General features: G+C 38.4%; 1 protein-coding gene across 1 annotated transcript; it reads left to right on the top strand.

Moving 5' to 3' along the window:
- Positions 1-1472: 1472 nt before the first annotated feature.
- Positions 1473-16760, top strand: LOC104366566 (protein-glutamine gamma-glutamyltransferase 5). The gene is made up of 13 exons (XM_033010641.2): positions 1473-1595; positions 3917-4096; positions 4412-4654; positions 5607-5725; positions 6231-6359; positions 6597-6774; positions 7674-7806; positions 8802-8905; positions 9011-9253; positions 10733-11059; positions 11938-12095; positions 12400-12533; positions 13476-16760. Exons 1-13 carry the CDS (start codon positions 1589-1591, stop codon positions 15148-15150), a joined length of 3630 nt encoding a protein of 1209 aa, XP_032866532.2. The 5' UTR covers positions 1473-1588; the 3' UTR covers positions 15151-16760.
- Positions 16761-17147: the final 387 nt, after the last annotated feature.

Genomic DNA, 17147 nt, shown 5'->3' with positions numbered 1-17147 from the left:
GTTCAATAGTCAAATGACAAATATTAAGAAAGTTCTTAGATACATAAGAAATGAATTAGGAAAATAATAAATAAACATTTAGGATTCACATATTTTTTTATGTCTGCCTACTGACTAGCCAAATATTTACAAATTTCAAGTATGAACACATTGAATATCGTGTTCAGTTTCATATGTATCAGTCATACAACTATTTTAACCACTCTCTTTCAAACCTACTGTCAATGTGCTGATTTTTTTTCTTTGCTCTCATTTCTGTGAAATTATTTCACAATATCTGGGCTGTTAAATTATGCCTACTAGGTTATTTCACTGTCAGTTAAGCTGTTTCATTTTATGATTTCTTAAAACACTGTCTAGAATCCAGGCAGTTATGCAAATCACTGATCTTCAGTCATTGTGTTCTTTCTATAGAAATGAATTATTTTTATTTATTTATTTATATAAGTGTTTGTTTGTTTTTTTTTTTTTTTTTTTTTATTTGAAGTAGAAGAACTTTGAGGAATTCAAAGGGCATCTTATGGAGTAAAGCTTGGCATAGAGGCATAGAAAGGATAGGAGGCAGCTGTAGCAAATGTTGATTCTGTTTTTTTCAGAGGAAATTTCAATCTATCTCTCTGATTTGCAGGCCAATGTCCTCATTAATGATGTGCAGAGAGAACACGGTTGTACTTGTTTTGTTTTATTTTATTAAATATGACTGGAATCGAAATAAAATAATACATTTTTGTGTCAAAATATTTAAATGCTGTTCACGGAAATTATTGAAAAAATCTGATAGTTTTCATAATTTTGCAAGAAGGACTTGTAGTAAGATAAGAAGCTGCAAAACTAATTGTGTCCTAGAACATAAATACACACAAAGCATAAATAAACTTTGTAATTTTTAGATTAAATTTTATTGTCAACTTCAAAAACATTTAATATATGTCCTCTGTTTATTTTACAATTTAACTTGGAATGTTTGTAACTGTTCATTTTACTCTGACCTCCACTTGGAGGGAGTGCTTTGCAGACTTTCTGAAATCTGGGATTTCTGTTTATAGTATGATAAAAATATCCACTGGTGATCATATTCATAATCTAAATTTGGCTTAAGTTTAGTGTTCTTTATTGTTTTCCTATAGGTGTTTAAAGGTGTCTAGCCAGAAGGGAACAGTAGATGCTGGGATTTATGGGAACTTTAAATGGCTAAAAATAATGGCTTACGCTAAATTGTGTTAAGATTCATCCTGGTCTTAAAATATTTTTGAGACATGTCAAGTTGTGGGACATTGAGAGTACTATTCTATAGGTGAAGTACCAAGATCTCTCCCTCCCTTCAGCTGCAGGACTCTCCCTAATAATGCTGGAAGTTAAAATGAATCATTTATGAGCATCAGTAGACACATGGGTGGGGCCTTTTTGTAAACTGGTATTTTGTTGATGCAATATGTGTGACAGCTTTTTAGTTCTGAATATAAATGTTACTGAGAGGAAATTAGGTTGGTTCGCAGAGGAGATCAGCCAGACCTTGCAGTGCATCTTGCTGAGGAGCAGGTACCTCCACCAGTATTGTGCTTCAGATACCAGTACATGTAGAAGAAAAATGGAAGGTGAGTGTCTTGAAACTTTACTATTACTTGACTCAGTACTGAAAGTGGAAATGATTAAATGGTCAGGCGTAAGGACAAAAAAAAAAATGTACATATTGCTGTGTGGAATCAAGTCTAGGGATTACTTCTAAGGTTTAGATTTCATTTCTGGGCTTAGAAAGAAAAAACCTAACTTTTGAAAAAAAGCCTTTCCTTTTGTAAAGGAAAAAGAGAGCTGTGGAAAAGAATTGGTGAAACAACATCCAATTCTGAGAATATGAAAGAACATGGAGAATAGATTTTATTTCCATCATCAGCTACAAAGTACTAGTTTTCAGTATTTTGATGCTAGAATCAATTATTTCACAATGGATACCTGAAGTATTCTCTCTGGAATGAAGGCAAAATGTGAATTGATAGCAAAAACCCTATGAATGGTATTGAAGGTTGGGTTTCTACCAGAGAGAGAAACCAAGCAAAGATGTGAAATTGATTAGCCTTTAGTATTTTCTCAGAGCTGCCTTTGCTTAAGAAGGCAATTGTTAATTCCTTTGTGATCCAGTTGTGATAATTAACACTGATAAGCAAACTGTGGGCTGACTTTAGAGAACATCCCTGGGAAACATGTAATATCTCAACTCCCTGATGTTCCAGTTCAGCTGGATTAATAAGTGGTTGAAGTATAGTTGTCTTGGTTTATAAACACCTCCAGAAGATGGGTGAGGATCTGTCAGATTCTTTCAGCGTTCTTGACCACAGGAGTTGGTCATGTGTGGCATAAGCACTTCTAATCCTTTCTTTTGAACCAGAACTTTCTTGTCAGCAGGTATGATGCATTCATGAGTAATAATGTCGTAATGCATTGCAATATTTTTTGGTTGTTGTTGATAGTGTGCATGTTTTTAACAGGAGTAACTCCCAGGTTTGAATTTATCTGCTGATTTTTGCTGGAGATCTGAATGACCAATTCATTACCAAATGTATATAGTTAGATGAAAAATTAAAATATTTCATTCAAGAAAACAAATCAGAAAAAGCTGCTTTTTTCTTATTTTTCCTTTTTTTTTTTATTCCTTCCCCTCCTTCCCCTCCTCCCCTCCCAATTAATTTCAATTATGATTTACTTCAGGATGTGATCCTGGGAAACTCCACTGGTTTGTGCTCAAAGTGTAGAGGTCCCATGGCCTTAGCTATGAGTCTTCTTTTATGTGGATACACCCTTGGTTCTGGATGGGAAAAATTAGTTTCCACTAAGTGCCAACTCTGTATTCAACTTAGTGCCAATATAGTTAGAGAAGTTGTATTGTTTGATTGTTCTGTAGGTTTAGCAGGACCAAACTTAATCCTTTAGAATTAAAATAATGTACAAGACTTTGTAGTTCATTAAGCTGGATTTCAAAAACTGCTGAGAATCTGTGACTTTCATTGTCTTCAATTAGAGTCTAACAGGAAAAAAAAAAAAAGTTGCATGCAAATAAGTAAAAATCAGTGTTGCCACCCATCCTCCTGGCACCGGGATCATAATTACTCCTATGAAATGAGTGATATCCAGGCAAGATGCCTAAGGGGAATCAGCTAAGATTTTTGTCAAGCTAATAATAGCACTTGGGATATATTGTTAGCATTTTTTTAAATGTCACAATTTGTGAATATTTCCTTCTCCTTTAAGTTGCTCAAAGATATCTGCATATCTTTTATGAATTTAGGAAATGCAGATTGAGACATTTGCATGCATATTTAACTGTATTTACAATTTTGGGGGGTTGTTTATTTGTTTCTATTTGTTTCATAACTCATTTGGAGTGCCACTTAAGCTTTCATACACCTGTATTTGTTATCAAATCTTTTATGTATTCAGTTTACTTTATTATTTTATTACTTGTATAAAAAACAACTCTCAACTGATAGCATGTGCAAAACATTTGCTGTTGTTGTGGTTGAAAAGTAACTGTAGACAGCATGTTGCAATGTGAAGAGAATACTACAATGCAAAATCAATTTTTCAAGTAGAGATACTAGTATCATCCCTCGTCATCTGGTATTTGTAAAACAAGAAGACACTATATAAAAGATGTGAAACTTGTAGCACAGCTTTATAAATCAAAGCATTATACAAGTTTCCACCTGCAAGCTAGAGAAGTGGTGAACTTGTAAGGATACTTTTTTTGGATATATGTCTCAATCTTCGTGTTGGTGAGTTTTGAACAAATTCTTGACTGAATTTTTTGAAACAGTTTTCTGCCTTTCATTATTATTTCCACTTTCATGTAATCTTGACCTCAACCAGTGATGGGAACTCAATTATCTGTTTTTTCCTTTGTGTTCCTCTCTCTGTCCTGCAGTCATTGAGCTTGGAGAAGTCGACCTGAACTGTCCTTCCAACTGCCAAATTCATAATACCCATTTCTTCGGAACTGACAGACAGATAATAAGGAGAGGGCAAGCCTTCAGCTTTTATGCTCGCTTCCAAAATCGGGAATGGGATGACTCTGTGGACCAGGCTATTTTCACTGTGGAGACAGGTAGTCACTCCCAAACTCTGTGTAGTCTTTCCCAGTCCTTTTCTGGTAAATAATATTTTCCATAGTCTTCAGTGACAAATTGTATCTACTCATTCATCTTCTGAGTGAAGAGACTACCTTCCCCTGCCCCAGGCTTGTCCCACCTTGTCAGTTCTGCTAACAGGTAAAGTTTTCTCACTCTGCTACAGAGGTGACAAGTGAAAAAGAGATCCACCCTTGGGAGCTTTGCATTGCAAATGACAACTAAGAAAATTACTTGTCTTTTACATGTGCTTTGTTTAGTCTGATTGAAGTTGTATTTATTTTCCTGAAAAGGCCTTAGACCCTGTGAATCAAATGAGACCAAATGTACCTTCCCGATGGGAAGATGTCTAGATCAAACCTGCTGGAGTGCTTCCTACAAAGTTCATCAGCCAAAATGCATCAATATCAGCGCGTTTCCTCCCTCCAATGCCTGCATTGGCCGTTATATTCTCAATATGCAAATCACATCTTGTGGTCACACATATCAGCGATGTCTTGGAGATTTTTATGTCCTTTTTAACCCTTGGTGTGCAGGTAAGTTATGATCAGATAGTTTTAAGAAAAATGCTCATGATGAGTAAAAATGTTCAACATATTTATTACTTATCTGGTAAATAAGGGATGGAATCACAGAAATAATGAGAAACAGGGAGTGATTTTGTTTTGCTATTTAGTTTTTCCTCCAAGTTCAAGAGAGTCTCAAGCCAGTGTTTTGATTTGTTTTCTTAATGGTAGTAGAAATGCAGTGTAATTTTTTCACCCCACTTTTACAATGGCTTGACAGAACAATAAGTAATGGGCAGAAACTAAAATGTAGGAGGTTTCCTCTGATGGTCAGGAAGCACTTTTCTACTGTGAGGGTAACTGAGCACTGACACAGGTTGCACAGAGAGTCTGTGGAATCTCCATCCTTGGAGATATTCATAAGTCACCTGGACATGGTCTTGGGGAATTGGGTCTGGGTGGCCCTTCTTGAGCAGGGGAGTTGGACCAGATGACCTCCAGATGTCCCCAACATCAACCATTCTGTGATCCTGTGAATTCTGCGGTATCACCATGAAATAATATAGTAGAAATATAAATGAAATTCTGTCAATCTGGTTCTGGTAGCAAGAAATTCCGTAGCATGTAGGACTTTCCAAAAATCATGGCAAATATTCACATTGTTTGTTCTTTTGATCTGATCAAAATCAGATACCCAACACTAAGTGCACAGTCTTTGACTCCTAGAACAACTTACTGTGAAGACAAATTGCAAGCTCTGTAATTCAGGTGTACTACAGCAGGGAGAGACTTAATAAAGATAATATCTAGCTGTGAGTAAAAATGAATTGTCTGTGAATGTTTAAAAAGCCTGCACTCTTGAACATGTTTAAAAGTGTAAGTCAAAAATAGGTAGGGAAAGAAAGGGATCCGGTGAAGTAGAAGGTACAGAAGTGCTAGAAATGTACATATTGTCTGATTGATAGCTCTGCATCTTTTCCAGATGACCCTGTGTATATGGACAATCAGGCCCATAGAGAAGAATATGTTCTGAATGAACATGGGATACTGTATGAAGGAGTTCACAAGCATATTACTTCTCGACCATGGCACTTTGGACAGGTATTTTTTGAAGATTTGTTCAATAGTAGATGGCTTTCATATATGGATAAATTAATTGTTACCCATATTTTTTTCATAAATACATGCTATGTTATGGAGCGTGAAAGGTTTTTAGGACCAGTCCAAACTATGCATGCACAAAAAATGTTTGAGAATCTCACTGTAGCCCAAAGAACTGGAATTAAGTTTTCTGTAGCAAATTAAGGAAACTGCAGAATATTCTTGAAAAAGGTAAAGCAGGATATTGTGCTTCTGATAGAAAATTACTTCATTAGTCAAACATAAGCAAAAATGACACGTTTTTCCCTTTGGTTTTCCTTCAGGCAGATAAATTAAACCATACAGACCACTAGAAGCTGTACTTGATTTAAAAAACAACAAAAAAAAAAGACAGGGGAGAAGAGAGGACAGCTCATATACATTAAAAAGACTGGATTATTGACAAGAAAGGAACTTTATCAATGTCAGAATACCAAGGTGTCTGTGTTAACTTCTCTTTCCTCAGTTTGAAGATGGGATTCTGGATATCTGCTTGAAGATCCTTGACATGGGTGCGAGTTACCATCACGGCTCTGATCGTGACCATTGTTGGCGCAATGATCCCGTGCATGTCAGCATGGTGGTAAATCACATGGTAAGACCTCTAGTAGTGTGTGATCTCTGAATAGATAGGGTCACACTACCTTGTATTATAGAAGGACAAATTGCACTGTAATCTAACACAGTATGAGTAGCAGGGAAAATCCTTCCTGTGCTCAGATTTAAGGAAAAACTAACTTGTAACACTAATCTCTGATGGTTTTGTGATATGCTTAGGGTGTGAAGACACAGTCAGATATTTGAAAAGGTTGTTTTTCTTGTGTCTTTCTAGATAAGCAGCCATACCACTAACAGTATCATGAAGATTCCAGAAAACAATGATTACCTAAAAGGAACAAAACCATTTTCCTGGAATGGAAGTGTCCCTATTCTTCAGCAGTGGTACAATGGCAGATGCAGGCCAGTCAGATATGGGTACTGTGGGTCTCTTGCTTCAGTAATGTGCACAGGTATGATATTTCAGTCTCTCCTTACCTAGTTATCCAAAAGGGAAGAGAAAGAACCAGGATCAAAAACCTTTGTCCTTAGAAACTACTGGAAGAATATTACTCATGAACATTTTATTAGAAAAGAAATGGAATATTTTTCTTGTTATGATATGGCATCACTCCTAACACGGTGTTTATTATCAACCTATTGCTTTCCTATACAGCATGAAGAAAAGCAGTACTATCTTTTCTGCGACCTTTATATCATGCATCTATCCATAGTGCAGCTTTTATTAAAACACAGAGCAATTGCAGCATCATGGGGTCAAAATTTATCATTTGGGTGAGGTTTGAAGGATGAGCAAAAATGTTAAGTTATGAACTAGAAGACCTTTAGCAATGTCTCCTCCAAAACATAAAATCTTCTGTCTACTTCTATCTACAATCTTCATTTACTGCAAAGGATGAGATAATAGTGAACAAAACACTACAAACAAAAATTCTGAGTTCCAACTTTATACCATTTATTTACTGAATCTGCTTCTACATTGAAGAAAATTTCTATTCCATAGTTGTATCTATAAGTGCTGAAGTCTGTTTTAAAAAAAAAAAAATACAGTGTTTTATTAGTGCAGGATCAGGTTCATTGTTTCTGAATTTACAACAGATCTGGTTTGGGATTTTTTTAAAAGCTGAAAGAGTAACAGCCATTCCTTTCTGCTAGGCTCTCTTCAGACTACTTTTCAATCACTAAAAAGAAGTTTTGAAGACAGCATTACTACATTGCAAATATTTTCTCCTATCCATTATGTTTATATAAGCACAAAGTAGGATATAGGAGAAATATTTATTTAGTAAGTGAAGGATTTGCTTGATTAATTACCATCTGTAGTGATTTATTAATATTTTTTTCCTTACAGTGCTGAGGTGTTTGGGAATTCCAAGCCGTGTTGTCACAAACTTCTGTTTTCCATGCTCAACTGAGAATCCTCTTGGTATCAATGAGATTTTTGACTGTACTGGAAAAAACCTGTGTGGTAAAGACAAGCTATGGTAAATAAGAAATAAGCAAGCTCTTTTGGTTTTGTCAAAAATTAAATGATAGAAAAACTAATTCAAATATAACAGATCAGTGTATCTATTTCTTCAGTGTGGCAAGGCTGTTCAGTTTCATAATAATGCATTTCAAAACCATGAGATTACTGAAGAGGTAGCCTGCTCAATCTACATTTTCAAAAAAGAAAAAAACCCAACCCACTTGTGAGAGTAAGGCCATCAATCTCAGTAGCTGTAAAAATATTAAATAGATCATGAAATGCAAGGGAAAATTTATCACTAATTAGGACTATTATCTTCAGTCATTATCACTTGGTTGATAAAGTATGTTGTCTTCTTGATGTTCCTTATCATGGATTGCTTCATTCTTGTAAACCTTTCAATTCATGTTCATTTAACTATGACATTATCAATCATCATAGCAGAATTTCATATTTTCACCCTTGACCTGTGTGTTCATAGTTTTACTGCACCAGAGTTTTGTTTCTACCCAAGTCTGATCTGTCAGAGCTTTTAATGAATTTTAAGCCCTTTCACATGTCAAAAAGATGAGGTCAAACTAAAAGATTAAGGGAATGAACATCTTCTTTTAGCACAAAAGACTTAGGGGTTTATTCTTTCTTAAGCCACTAAAAAGAAGACTAAGACAGTATGTGATTTTCCACTAAAGAGCCGGGTGGAAAATGTCAGGAAAATAAACCATGTAAGCAAAAGCACTATGTTGGCATGTTATCAACTAAAAAAAAAAAAAAAAAAAGGCTATAAGAAGAATGTTTTGCAATCAGATCTCCAAGGTTCTGGAACAAATTTCCAATCTGAGTGATATAAAGCAAACTAAGCAACTCCTGTCCCCAGACAACATTAACAGTGTTAAGACATAGAGAGTCTTCAGTTGATTAAAGGTTATCTCTGACATGGTTTTCCTCCATCACAAAGCATTGAATTTGATGATCCAAGAGATTACTTTAATCCCATATTCCTTCATCCTACAGGCGATATCACTGCTGGAATGAAGCTTGGATGGCTCGCAGAGACCTAAATCAGTGCTGTGGTGATTGGCAATGTCTGGATCCAACACCTTTGGAAACTGGCAGAGGTAACTGTTTACTATAACTCTAATTGTTTTTCCTCAGGTTATGTTGTTGAGTTTCTCTACTATTCAGATTACAGCCTATTGTAATATTTTTGTTATCTGGCTTAGGTTTAGCTTGCAGCGGTCCTACATGGGTTCGAAGCATCAGAGAAGGGGAACTGGACTTGGACTATGATGGTCATCATATGTTTTCTCGAGTGAATTCGAACTATGTTGGCTGGCTTTCCCAAAACAATGCCAAAAAAACAAAATTTTTCTGCGACACTTGGCCATGTGGACAACATCTAATCACCAAGAGTGTTGGCAGTGAGCAATTCGAAGATATCACTGGTGCTTACAAGTATGAACTAGGTATGATGAAAAGTCATTTAATTGGTTAGAAGAAATTTTAAGTGCTAATTATATAAAATTATCAATGTAATATATACTGTGTTAAAATGAATAGAGCAACCTGAAGGTGTCTGTTTTAGAGAAGGAGGAAGATGCCTTTCTGTTCAAAGATCTTGGTTCCTAAACTTCTAAATGTATATAGATAATTCAAACAAAGCACACAATAATTACATCAGGATAGGATAGGATAGGATAGGATAGGATAGGATAGGATAGGATAGGATAGGATAGGATAGGATAGGATAGGATAGGATAGGATAGGATAGGATAGGATAGGATAGGATAGGATAGGATAGGATAGGATAGGATAGGCACTGGGATATTTCAGTTGGAAGGGACCTACAACAATTATCTAGTTCAACTGCCTGAGCACTTCAGGGCTGACTAAAAGTTAAAGCGTATTATTAAGGGCAGTGTCCAAATGCCTCTTTTTAAGGCACTGACAGGCATGGGATGTCAACCACCTCTCTAGGAAGCCTGTTCCAGTGTTTGACCACCCTCTCAGTAAAGAAATGTTTCATAATTTCAAGACCAAACCTCCCCTCGCACAACTTTGAGCCACTCCCATGAGTCCTATCAGTGGATCCCAGGGAGAAGAGTTCAGCACCTCCCTCTCCACTTCCCCTCCTCAGGAAGCTGTACAGAGCAATGAGGTCACCCCTCAGCCTGCTTTTCTCCAAACTAGGCAAACCCGAAGTCCATAGCCACTCCTCACAGGACTTACCTTCCAGCCCTTTTAATACCACTATTCATATACAAGTGTTTTAGTCTCACTTGTACAGTAGTTTAAAATACTAGCAGGCTTTAGATAATCTAAAAACCCCCAAATACCCACTTTTAAACCCAGGACTAACTTCTTAGTTGTTGCTTCTTGTACCTGGTCTGTCAGAACACATGCTTACTTACTAAATTCATGTATTATTAGGATATTCTGTTGTTTTTACTTTAGGCTACTAATTACTGATTTTCATCTTCCAGTAGTAGGGAGGAGTTCAAACAGCAAAATTGCCTAAGAGAATGAAGAGTGGATCACAGTTGACTGTAAGATTGCAAGAACTGGGGGTTTTTTGAACAGGAACAAGAAAGAAAAATTTTGCCTTTTAAGAGACAGGGTAGCATATCATATTTACCCTAATCCTTATAAAGTATTATATTTTGAGTTTTGCACTAACTATGCATTTTGAGATTTACATGGACATTTTAAAACTTATTAATTAGAATAAAATATTTTTTGCATGTTTTTTTTTGATATATTTATTTTATTATATGCATTCAGACTGCCATAACTTATGTTTCATTATCTTGTGGATCTGTTCTACATCAAGACACTACATTAGGTTTCAGGAAGGAGAAGGAAGAAATTTAATTATCTTTATTATTTGGGTAGATGTGACTTCTCGTGCCTCCAGCAGATTTATTAGCATGTATCTTCTTCAATAGGTTCTGTGAAAAACAAAGAAGCCTATTACCGGGCTTACAGAAGAATTCACCCAGGGTACTGTAATGCTTCCAACTGTCATATTGAGAGAGAGTTATCATCCCTGAAAAACCCATTTTTGAGTGACTCTGGTATTAACATGAGGTTAAAGATGGCTAACTGCCCAATGTACGGTGAAGATGTTCAACTCCACTGGCTGCTTGAAAATTTGCGTAGTGAAAACAAAACCCTGAAGTTTAATTTGTGTGCACAAATAATAACCTACAGTGGCTGCCCAATGGATCAGTTTTGGAAAGACAGTGTGAATGTCACATTGGGTCCAAGGGAAGGTAAGAAGATTAATTTGTCCAATACTCTTTTATCCACTGTTCTTTTCAGGAGATGGTTTGGTTTTTAGGATTAGTGGAGACATATTAATAGTGGTGGGGAGTGAAATGAATACAATGTTAAATATTGACAGCTGAATTTACTTAAGGGTGATCACTCAAAAGTCAATAGTATATATATAGTGACAGATAAATCATAGTCTTTCCCTAATTTCTCAAGGCTTAGAGATTCTTATGATCATTTCAAAACTTGTTTCTGCTAAAAGTTCAATTCTGGATTCCATATTCAATACAAAGATAAAGATGCAGTTGTCTATCAGAAGAACAATTTATTTCTTTTGGCCAGAGGATATTAGCCAGTGTAAAACACTTGTTTTAAATACTAAAGTAATTATTTCTAGATATACATTATGCTGGGAAGTGCAAAGGTGTATCAGAACATAAACACTTGTTTTCATGGTTAATATCTTTTTCTGGAAGAAAAATGATCCTTTTAATTAAAACACATCATTGTAAAATGAACTTTCATACCTGATATTAACATTCTGTTTTACCAAGCTTCAGTTTGCCTATATTTGAATTATTGCTTTAAGAATTACAGTGGAACAAAAATTTCCAAATTTTGAAGAATAATAATAATAAACAAACCTCCATGTAAATGCACTTATATAGTTCTATTAACTGAAAACTGTGAAGCTCGTTGTTGAAGGTAGCAATGTATCACCCTAAGCCAGGAAAAATCATGTCTGTTTTCAAAGATGCTGGGATAACTTAATATTCAATTAAGCCATTGTATGTGCCAGTTAAACTTTAGAAGGAAAGAAAGAGGAAGTATTGGCCAAAAAATCAGAAAAAATAATTAAAATAAATTTGTTTTACAGTGAAAAAAATTCCACTGTGTATATCATATAGTCAATATGGACCTTATCTTTGTGATCACAACATTATGAAAGTAGTTGCTGTCTCGGACCCAGAGTGTGGAGAAGTTCTGATGGTGAGCAGGGATATCGTAATCAACAGGCCACCTGTTATTGTAAAGGTAAAGAACTTTAATTATGGAATTTGTGATCTAAGTAACAGACTTAGGGACTCTTATTGGCCACTTCCTAGGTACAATGCAGATAAACCTGAAATTCTTTTTTTCTTTTCTTTTACGGCATTTTTTGTCTTAGCAAGATCAGTGTGATTTTAAATGTATAACGGTTGACTTAAAGTGATGTAAGGAGATCATAAAAGTAAATCTTTTTTTTTTTTTTTTTTTTCCCTCCTTACATTTATTTAATTCATTGTTAATTTTTGAAGGGTTACAAAACATAAAACGTGTTTTTTTATTTTCTGACTAGCTACTGAGCCAGCCCAGGCTGAAAGTACCATGTACTGCAGAGATCTCCTTCTGCAATCCTCTCCAGGAAGATATGAAGAACTGTGTAATGACATTAGAAGGCTGTGGTTTATTCAAAGAGCCAATGACCATTGAGTAAGATCATAAATTATTTAAATGGTGATAATATTGGGGGTTGACTAAGGTGTGCTAGATCAGAGTAGGTTTTGAGATTCTGATATTTTTGATGTTTAGGACGTGAACAGGACTTCTGCCCTTTATTACTTTGAGACCCTATTAAAAGCCTTACTCCTCTTGAAACTGATGGATCATTTAGAGCTGAAAAGATATGCTGCTGCTTCATTTTTCTCAAGGATTAAGTGTGTGTTTCAAATTTCTATCTGAAAGGAAATGCACTCTTTTCTTTACAAGAAGTTCTAGCTGGGTCCCCCATCCCTCATAATCCTACTGAGTTTATAATAGAATTCCTCTAAATATTCATGAACTGTCACCACATGCATGAACAATTAGAAAATGATAGTGAGAAATACTAATATTCATTCTAAGATCATAACATGTTAATCACAGGAAGGTGGAAAATTCCAGGATGCTATAGCATCCTAGGAAAAGTAGATGTTCATTAATATGCATTGTTGTTCTTTATGACAAGAACTGACAGAAGTATGACTAGTTTTGAGGGGAAGCAATTAGGAATTGTTCTCACTGAATAATAATGAACTCAATTCCACAAAGCTGCCCGATCCAACATAGACTACTGGAAATGGGAAGCAGTAAATACATCTTTGAGGCAGAATGGTGTTACGTTTCAAGAGAGTATCATGAATGAGTTTCCAGTTCCAATTACAGATCTGACTATGAGAGTTTTCCAAATCTTCTTTTGGGACAGAAGTTGTTACCATCCTTTTCAAAACCAGAATGCTTTTTTTTGGAGGAAGGCAAGAATAGCAATGTTGTCCTAACAGTTTGTCTCTGAAAACATGTTGTAGCAAATCAAACCCAGCTGTGTACTCTTACCTCGTAACACTTCACGTTTCTGAGCTACCCAGGGTCCTAATTCTTTTCCTTCTCTTGGTCCAGTTTGGGAACGCTGGCATCCAACCAACAGGCACGGACCATTGTGGAGTTCACACCTTACAGGCTTGGCAGCCACCGGCTCCTGGCCAACTTCGGATGCCACAAGTTTGCCTATTGCAAGGGATGCACCAAGGCTGAAGTGTGTTGCCCTACAACCCAGAATGGCACCCTGCCCGTTAGCCAAAACGGGTCACTCCCGGTGTGTGAGAACAGCTCTGGTCCAGTCCCCGTGGCAGACCCTGCGTTCAACTCCATGTGTGAATACATATGTATCCCAGTGTGCAACCCAAACTGCAGTGCAGGGGGCCAGCCTGTGTATGACTTCGTGTACCTCCCTGCGGGCCATCCCTTATGCAACTCCATCTGCAACCAAGGTTTCAATCCAAGCATCAATCCTAGTTTCGACCCGGAATGCGATCCTGGCTTCCGTGTCATATGTGAGACTATGCCTTCTGCTACATGTGCCCCGATGCCTCCATCCATGTATGGCTCCATGCCTGCCCCAACATCCAACCCCATGTGCCCCCCTATGCCTCATGTGGTATTCGAGACAGGTCCTGCTCCTACACACCAGCCTGGAGGAGGAGGTGGGCCAATGTCCTACTCTGTCTCTGTCCCTGCAAATAATGCGGTGAGTGCTCTGCTGACCCACTTTATGGCTGGCTCCGGTCCCACTGCGGCAACCCAGGCAGTCCCTGCCCATATGTCTGCTCCGCCTTCCCACCCCGTGTGCTCTCCGGTAGCCCACTCTGTCGGCAGTCCCGTGCTGCCACCAGCTCCCCTTTCAGTGCCTGCTGCTTCCATCTCGCACATTGTCTGCGGCTCTGCACCCTCTCCCACCACCCAGCCTCCATGTGGCCCAATGGCTACCCTGCCCTCTCAACCCCTGAGCACCCCAGTAGCCCATGGCATGTGCTCCCCGAGCCCCTGCCCAGCAGCTTCCCCAGTGCCCCACTCTGCAGCCCGTAGCACCACCCCAGCAGGGCTGCAGATGGGGAGCGCCCCAGCAGCCCACTCACTGTGCTCTCCATCCTCCCGCCCAGTGGGGCCCCCAGCAGCCCACTCGCTGTGCTCCCCGTCCTCCCGCCCGGTGGGGCCCCCCGCAGCCCACTCGCTCTTCTCCCCCACCTCCATCTCCCTGGGGGCTGTGGAGGCCCGCCCTGCCAACTTGCCTGCCACTCGCCCTGAGGACTCATCAGCAGCCTGTCTCCCCTGCTCCCCATCCCCACGTCCCCTGGCAGCCACCACGGCCCGCTCCATCTGCGCCCCCATCTCTCGCTCGATCTCGCGGATTGTGGGCACCCCAGGGTCTCGTTCAGTGTGTGGCCCTCAGTGGGGTCCCTCCTGTGACAGCACCACTCGCCTGGGCTCTCGCCCCACGTGGGCACCTGCCTCCCGCTCAGCGTGGAGCCTCGTGGGGCGCTCAAGCTACTCCCCCTTGTCCCGTACCGCCTATGGCACACTCACGCGTCCTCCGTACAGCTCCTTGTCCCGTTCCTCCTATGACACCTTCTCCCGCCCTGCCTACACCACCTTACCCCGCTCCACCTCTGCCTATGCCACCCTGCCCCGCTCCGGGTCGCGCTCCTCTGGCAGCACCCTGCCCCACACAGGGTCCCGCACTCCCTGGAGCCCTGGGAGGAACACTCTCACCTACTTCAAACGTAAATACCTGTAAAGGAGAGTAACCTGGGGAAAATCCAAAGCCAGTAAATTAAAGCCTGTGTGCAGAAGATTTGAAAGAGGTTAGAAATAGGGTGATGGAGATAAGAGTGTGTAGTCCTGAGTATCTATCCACGCATTTGAGAAGTGCCAGAAAGCAGGCTACTAGCCGACTGCTGAGGGATGCATTTGATGTAATACTCGTATGTCTTGAGATACAGTATGGTGGACGTGACAAATGAACATGCTCCCTGTGGAGCCGTTGTGACAATAGTTGCACAGTGCAGGTAATCAGACTTACTTGCTCAGTCAAGCTGTTTTATAAATGATGTGCTTTCACTCTGTCTTCACTTGATTTCTTGCAATGCGTATTTCTCAGATCTCCCTGGGCTACAGCACTCATAGCAAATCTCTCTCCCTGCATGAAATGTGCTGTCCTTGGGACACTTCAAAGAGGTGGCAGCAGACCTCCATACATCTCACCTAACAGACACTGGTCCCTTGAGTCCCTGTATCGTTGTGGCTCAGGTCAGTTCTGCATGCACTCGTATTTCCTTAGCTATGAGGCAATGAAAACTCTGGAGGTCATGGAGTAACTAAATCATTACAATTCAACTTAAGAGGTTTAGGGTTTTTTTTGTTTTCTTTTTTTTTTTTGTTTGTTTGTTTTTTTGTTGTTGTTGTTTATTTGCTTGTTTTGTTTTGTTTGTTTGTTTTTTTAAAGCAATTACAATAAATTTAGTATTACTACTGTTGAAGTTTTACAGTTCCAGTATCAGGATTCCAAAGGTCAAATTAGAAAGGCTGCAAAACTCCATGAGTAATTAATACTAATTTATTGGCTTTCACAACTGAGTATTTTTCATGTAGCATATTCCAAAAATTTTCTCATATATAGTGCATGCATTTAGGTTCATTGGGAAAACTCTGATTCCAAGACTGTGTCTTTTTGATTCAATATAGCTAGGAAAGTTCTGTCACCAACCCTGAACTAGACAAGGAAGCATGACATTATCCTTTCTTCCTAACACCCAGCCCTCCCTACTCTAAGATTAAGAAGGTGAATGAAAATGTATTATGTCTTCTTCAGATAATTGTTACTGTTTCAAAGATATCCTTCTCCCAGTGTTTTAGAAATCAAAATCATACATTGTCATAATGGAACTGTCCCTGAATTTTGGATTTGCTCACAAGGATTTTGGATAGACTGACAAAATCTCCCGTCCCTCCACTATTTTCCTCTAGTGCTCCATTATTTTTAGTAGCAAGTATTAGTGGGATTTTATGGTAAGATAATTTTGCTGGTGCTGCAGAATCTTCAGTCATGTATCAATAGTATTTCAGTAGTATCACTGTAGTTCACACCCCTATCTTCTGTGATAGGACTGAGTAACCTTCTGGGGCTTTTGAAAAGGTGTGGTGTCAGATGGTAGCTATGAAGATGCTAACACTATAAACTACATAGTAATTCTGAGTATGTTAGAAGAAATATTTGCATATTGTAATATGGTGGTCATAACTCAGTGACTTGTTTTTTACACAGTTTCAGTAGTCTGTCTTAGATATTTGCTGAGAATTTCTTTGCCTGACTGACAATAAAAATAGAAATTGAAAACACACCTCTAATTCTGTAGTTTTGGTTTCTTTTTTTTTTTTGGTAATCTCTTCAAAAGTGCGGAATCAATCTCTCCAGGTGCACTGGAATGTGAAATCTTCCTTCCACTCCATTCCTGTTATATTTCCTCTTTCATTCCCTAAACTCTGATACCAGGACTTCAAAATAAGATCTGAAGTTAGGGAAAATCTATGGATTTCCTACTGTAGCTGAAATATTCACTTTGCTGTTAAAGGAAAATTTCAGCCATCCTCTTTGCTCACAATAAGCTTTCCACTTGCAAATGTTGCATGAGATTTTCCTTTGCTTTCATGGTCTTCAAAACTCACAATCCACACAAACGCCAAAATGAAAAAAAATGTTTGGGTGGCAGAGGAAGAGATGCCAACTTATCTAGT

This window comes from Tyto alba, unplaced genomic scaffold (assembly GCF_018691265.1).
Source record: "Tyto alba isolate M040663 unplaced genomic scaffold, T.alba_DEE_v4.0 Super-Scaffold_27, whole genome shotgun sequence".
Taxonomy (NCBI): Eukaryota; Metazoa; Chordata; class Aves; order Strigiformes; family Tytonidae; genus Tyto; species Tyto alba.
Note: the sequence above shows the minus strand (reverse complement) of the source record. Positions and strands in the feature narration are given on the sequence as shown.

What these genes read in the sequence shown, in the direction of transcription:
- LOC104366566 (XM_033010641.2), top strand. An exon ending in ACCTTTGGAAACTGGCAGAG is followed by an intron (nt 8,906 to 9,010) that starts GTAACTGTTTAC and finishes TATCTGGCTTAG; the next exon opens with GTTTAGCTTGCAGCGGTCCT. An exon ending in CACATTGGGTCCAAGGGAAG is followed by an intron (nt 11,060 to 11,937) that starts GTAAGAAGATTA and finishes TTTGTTTTACAG; the next exon opens with TGAAAAAAATTCCACTGTGT.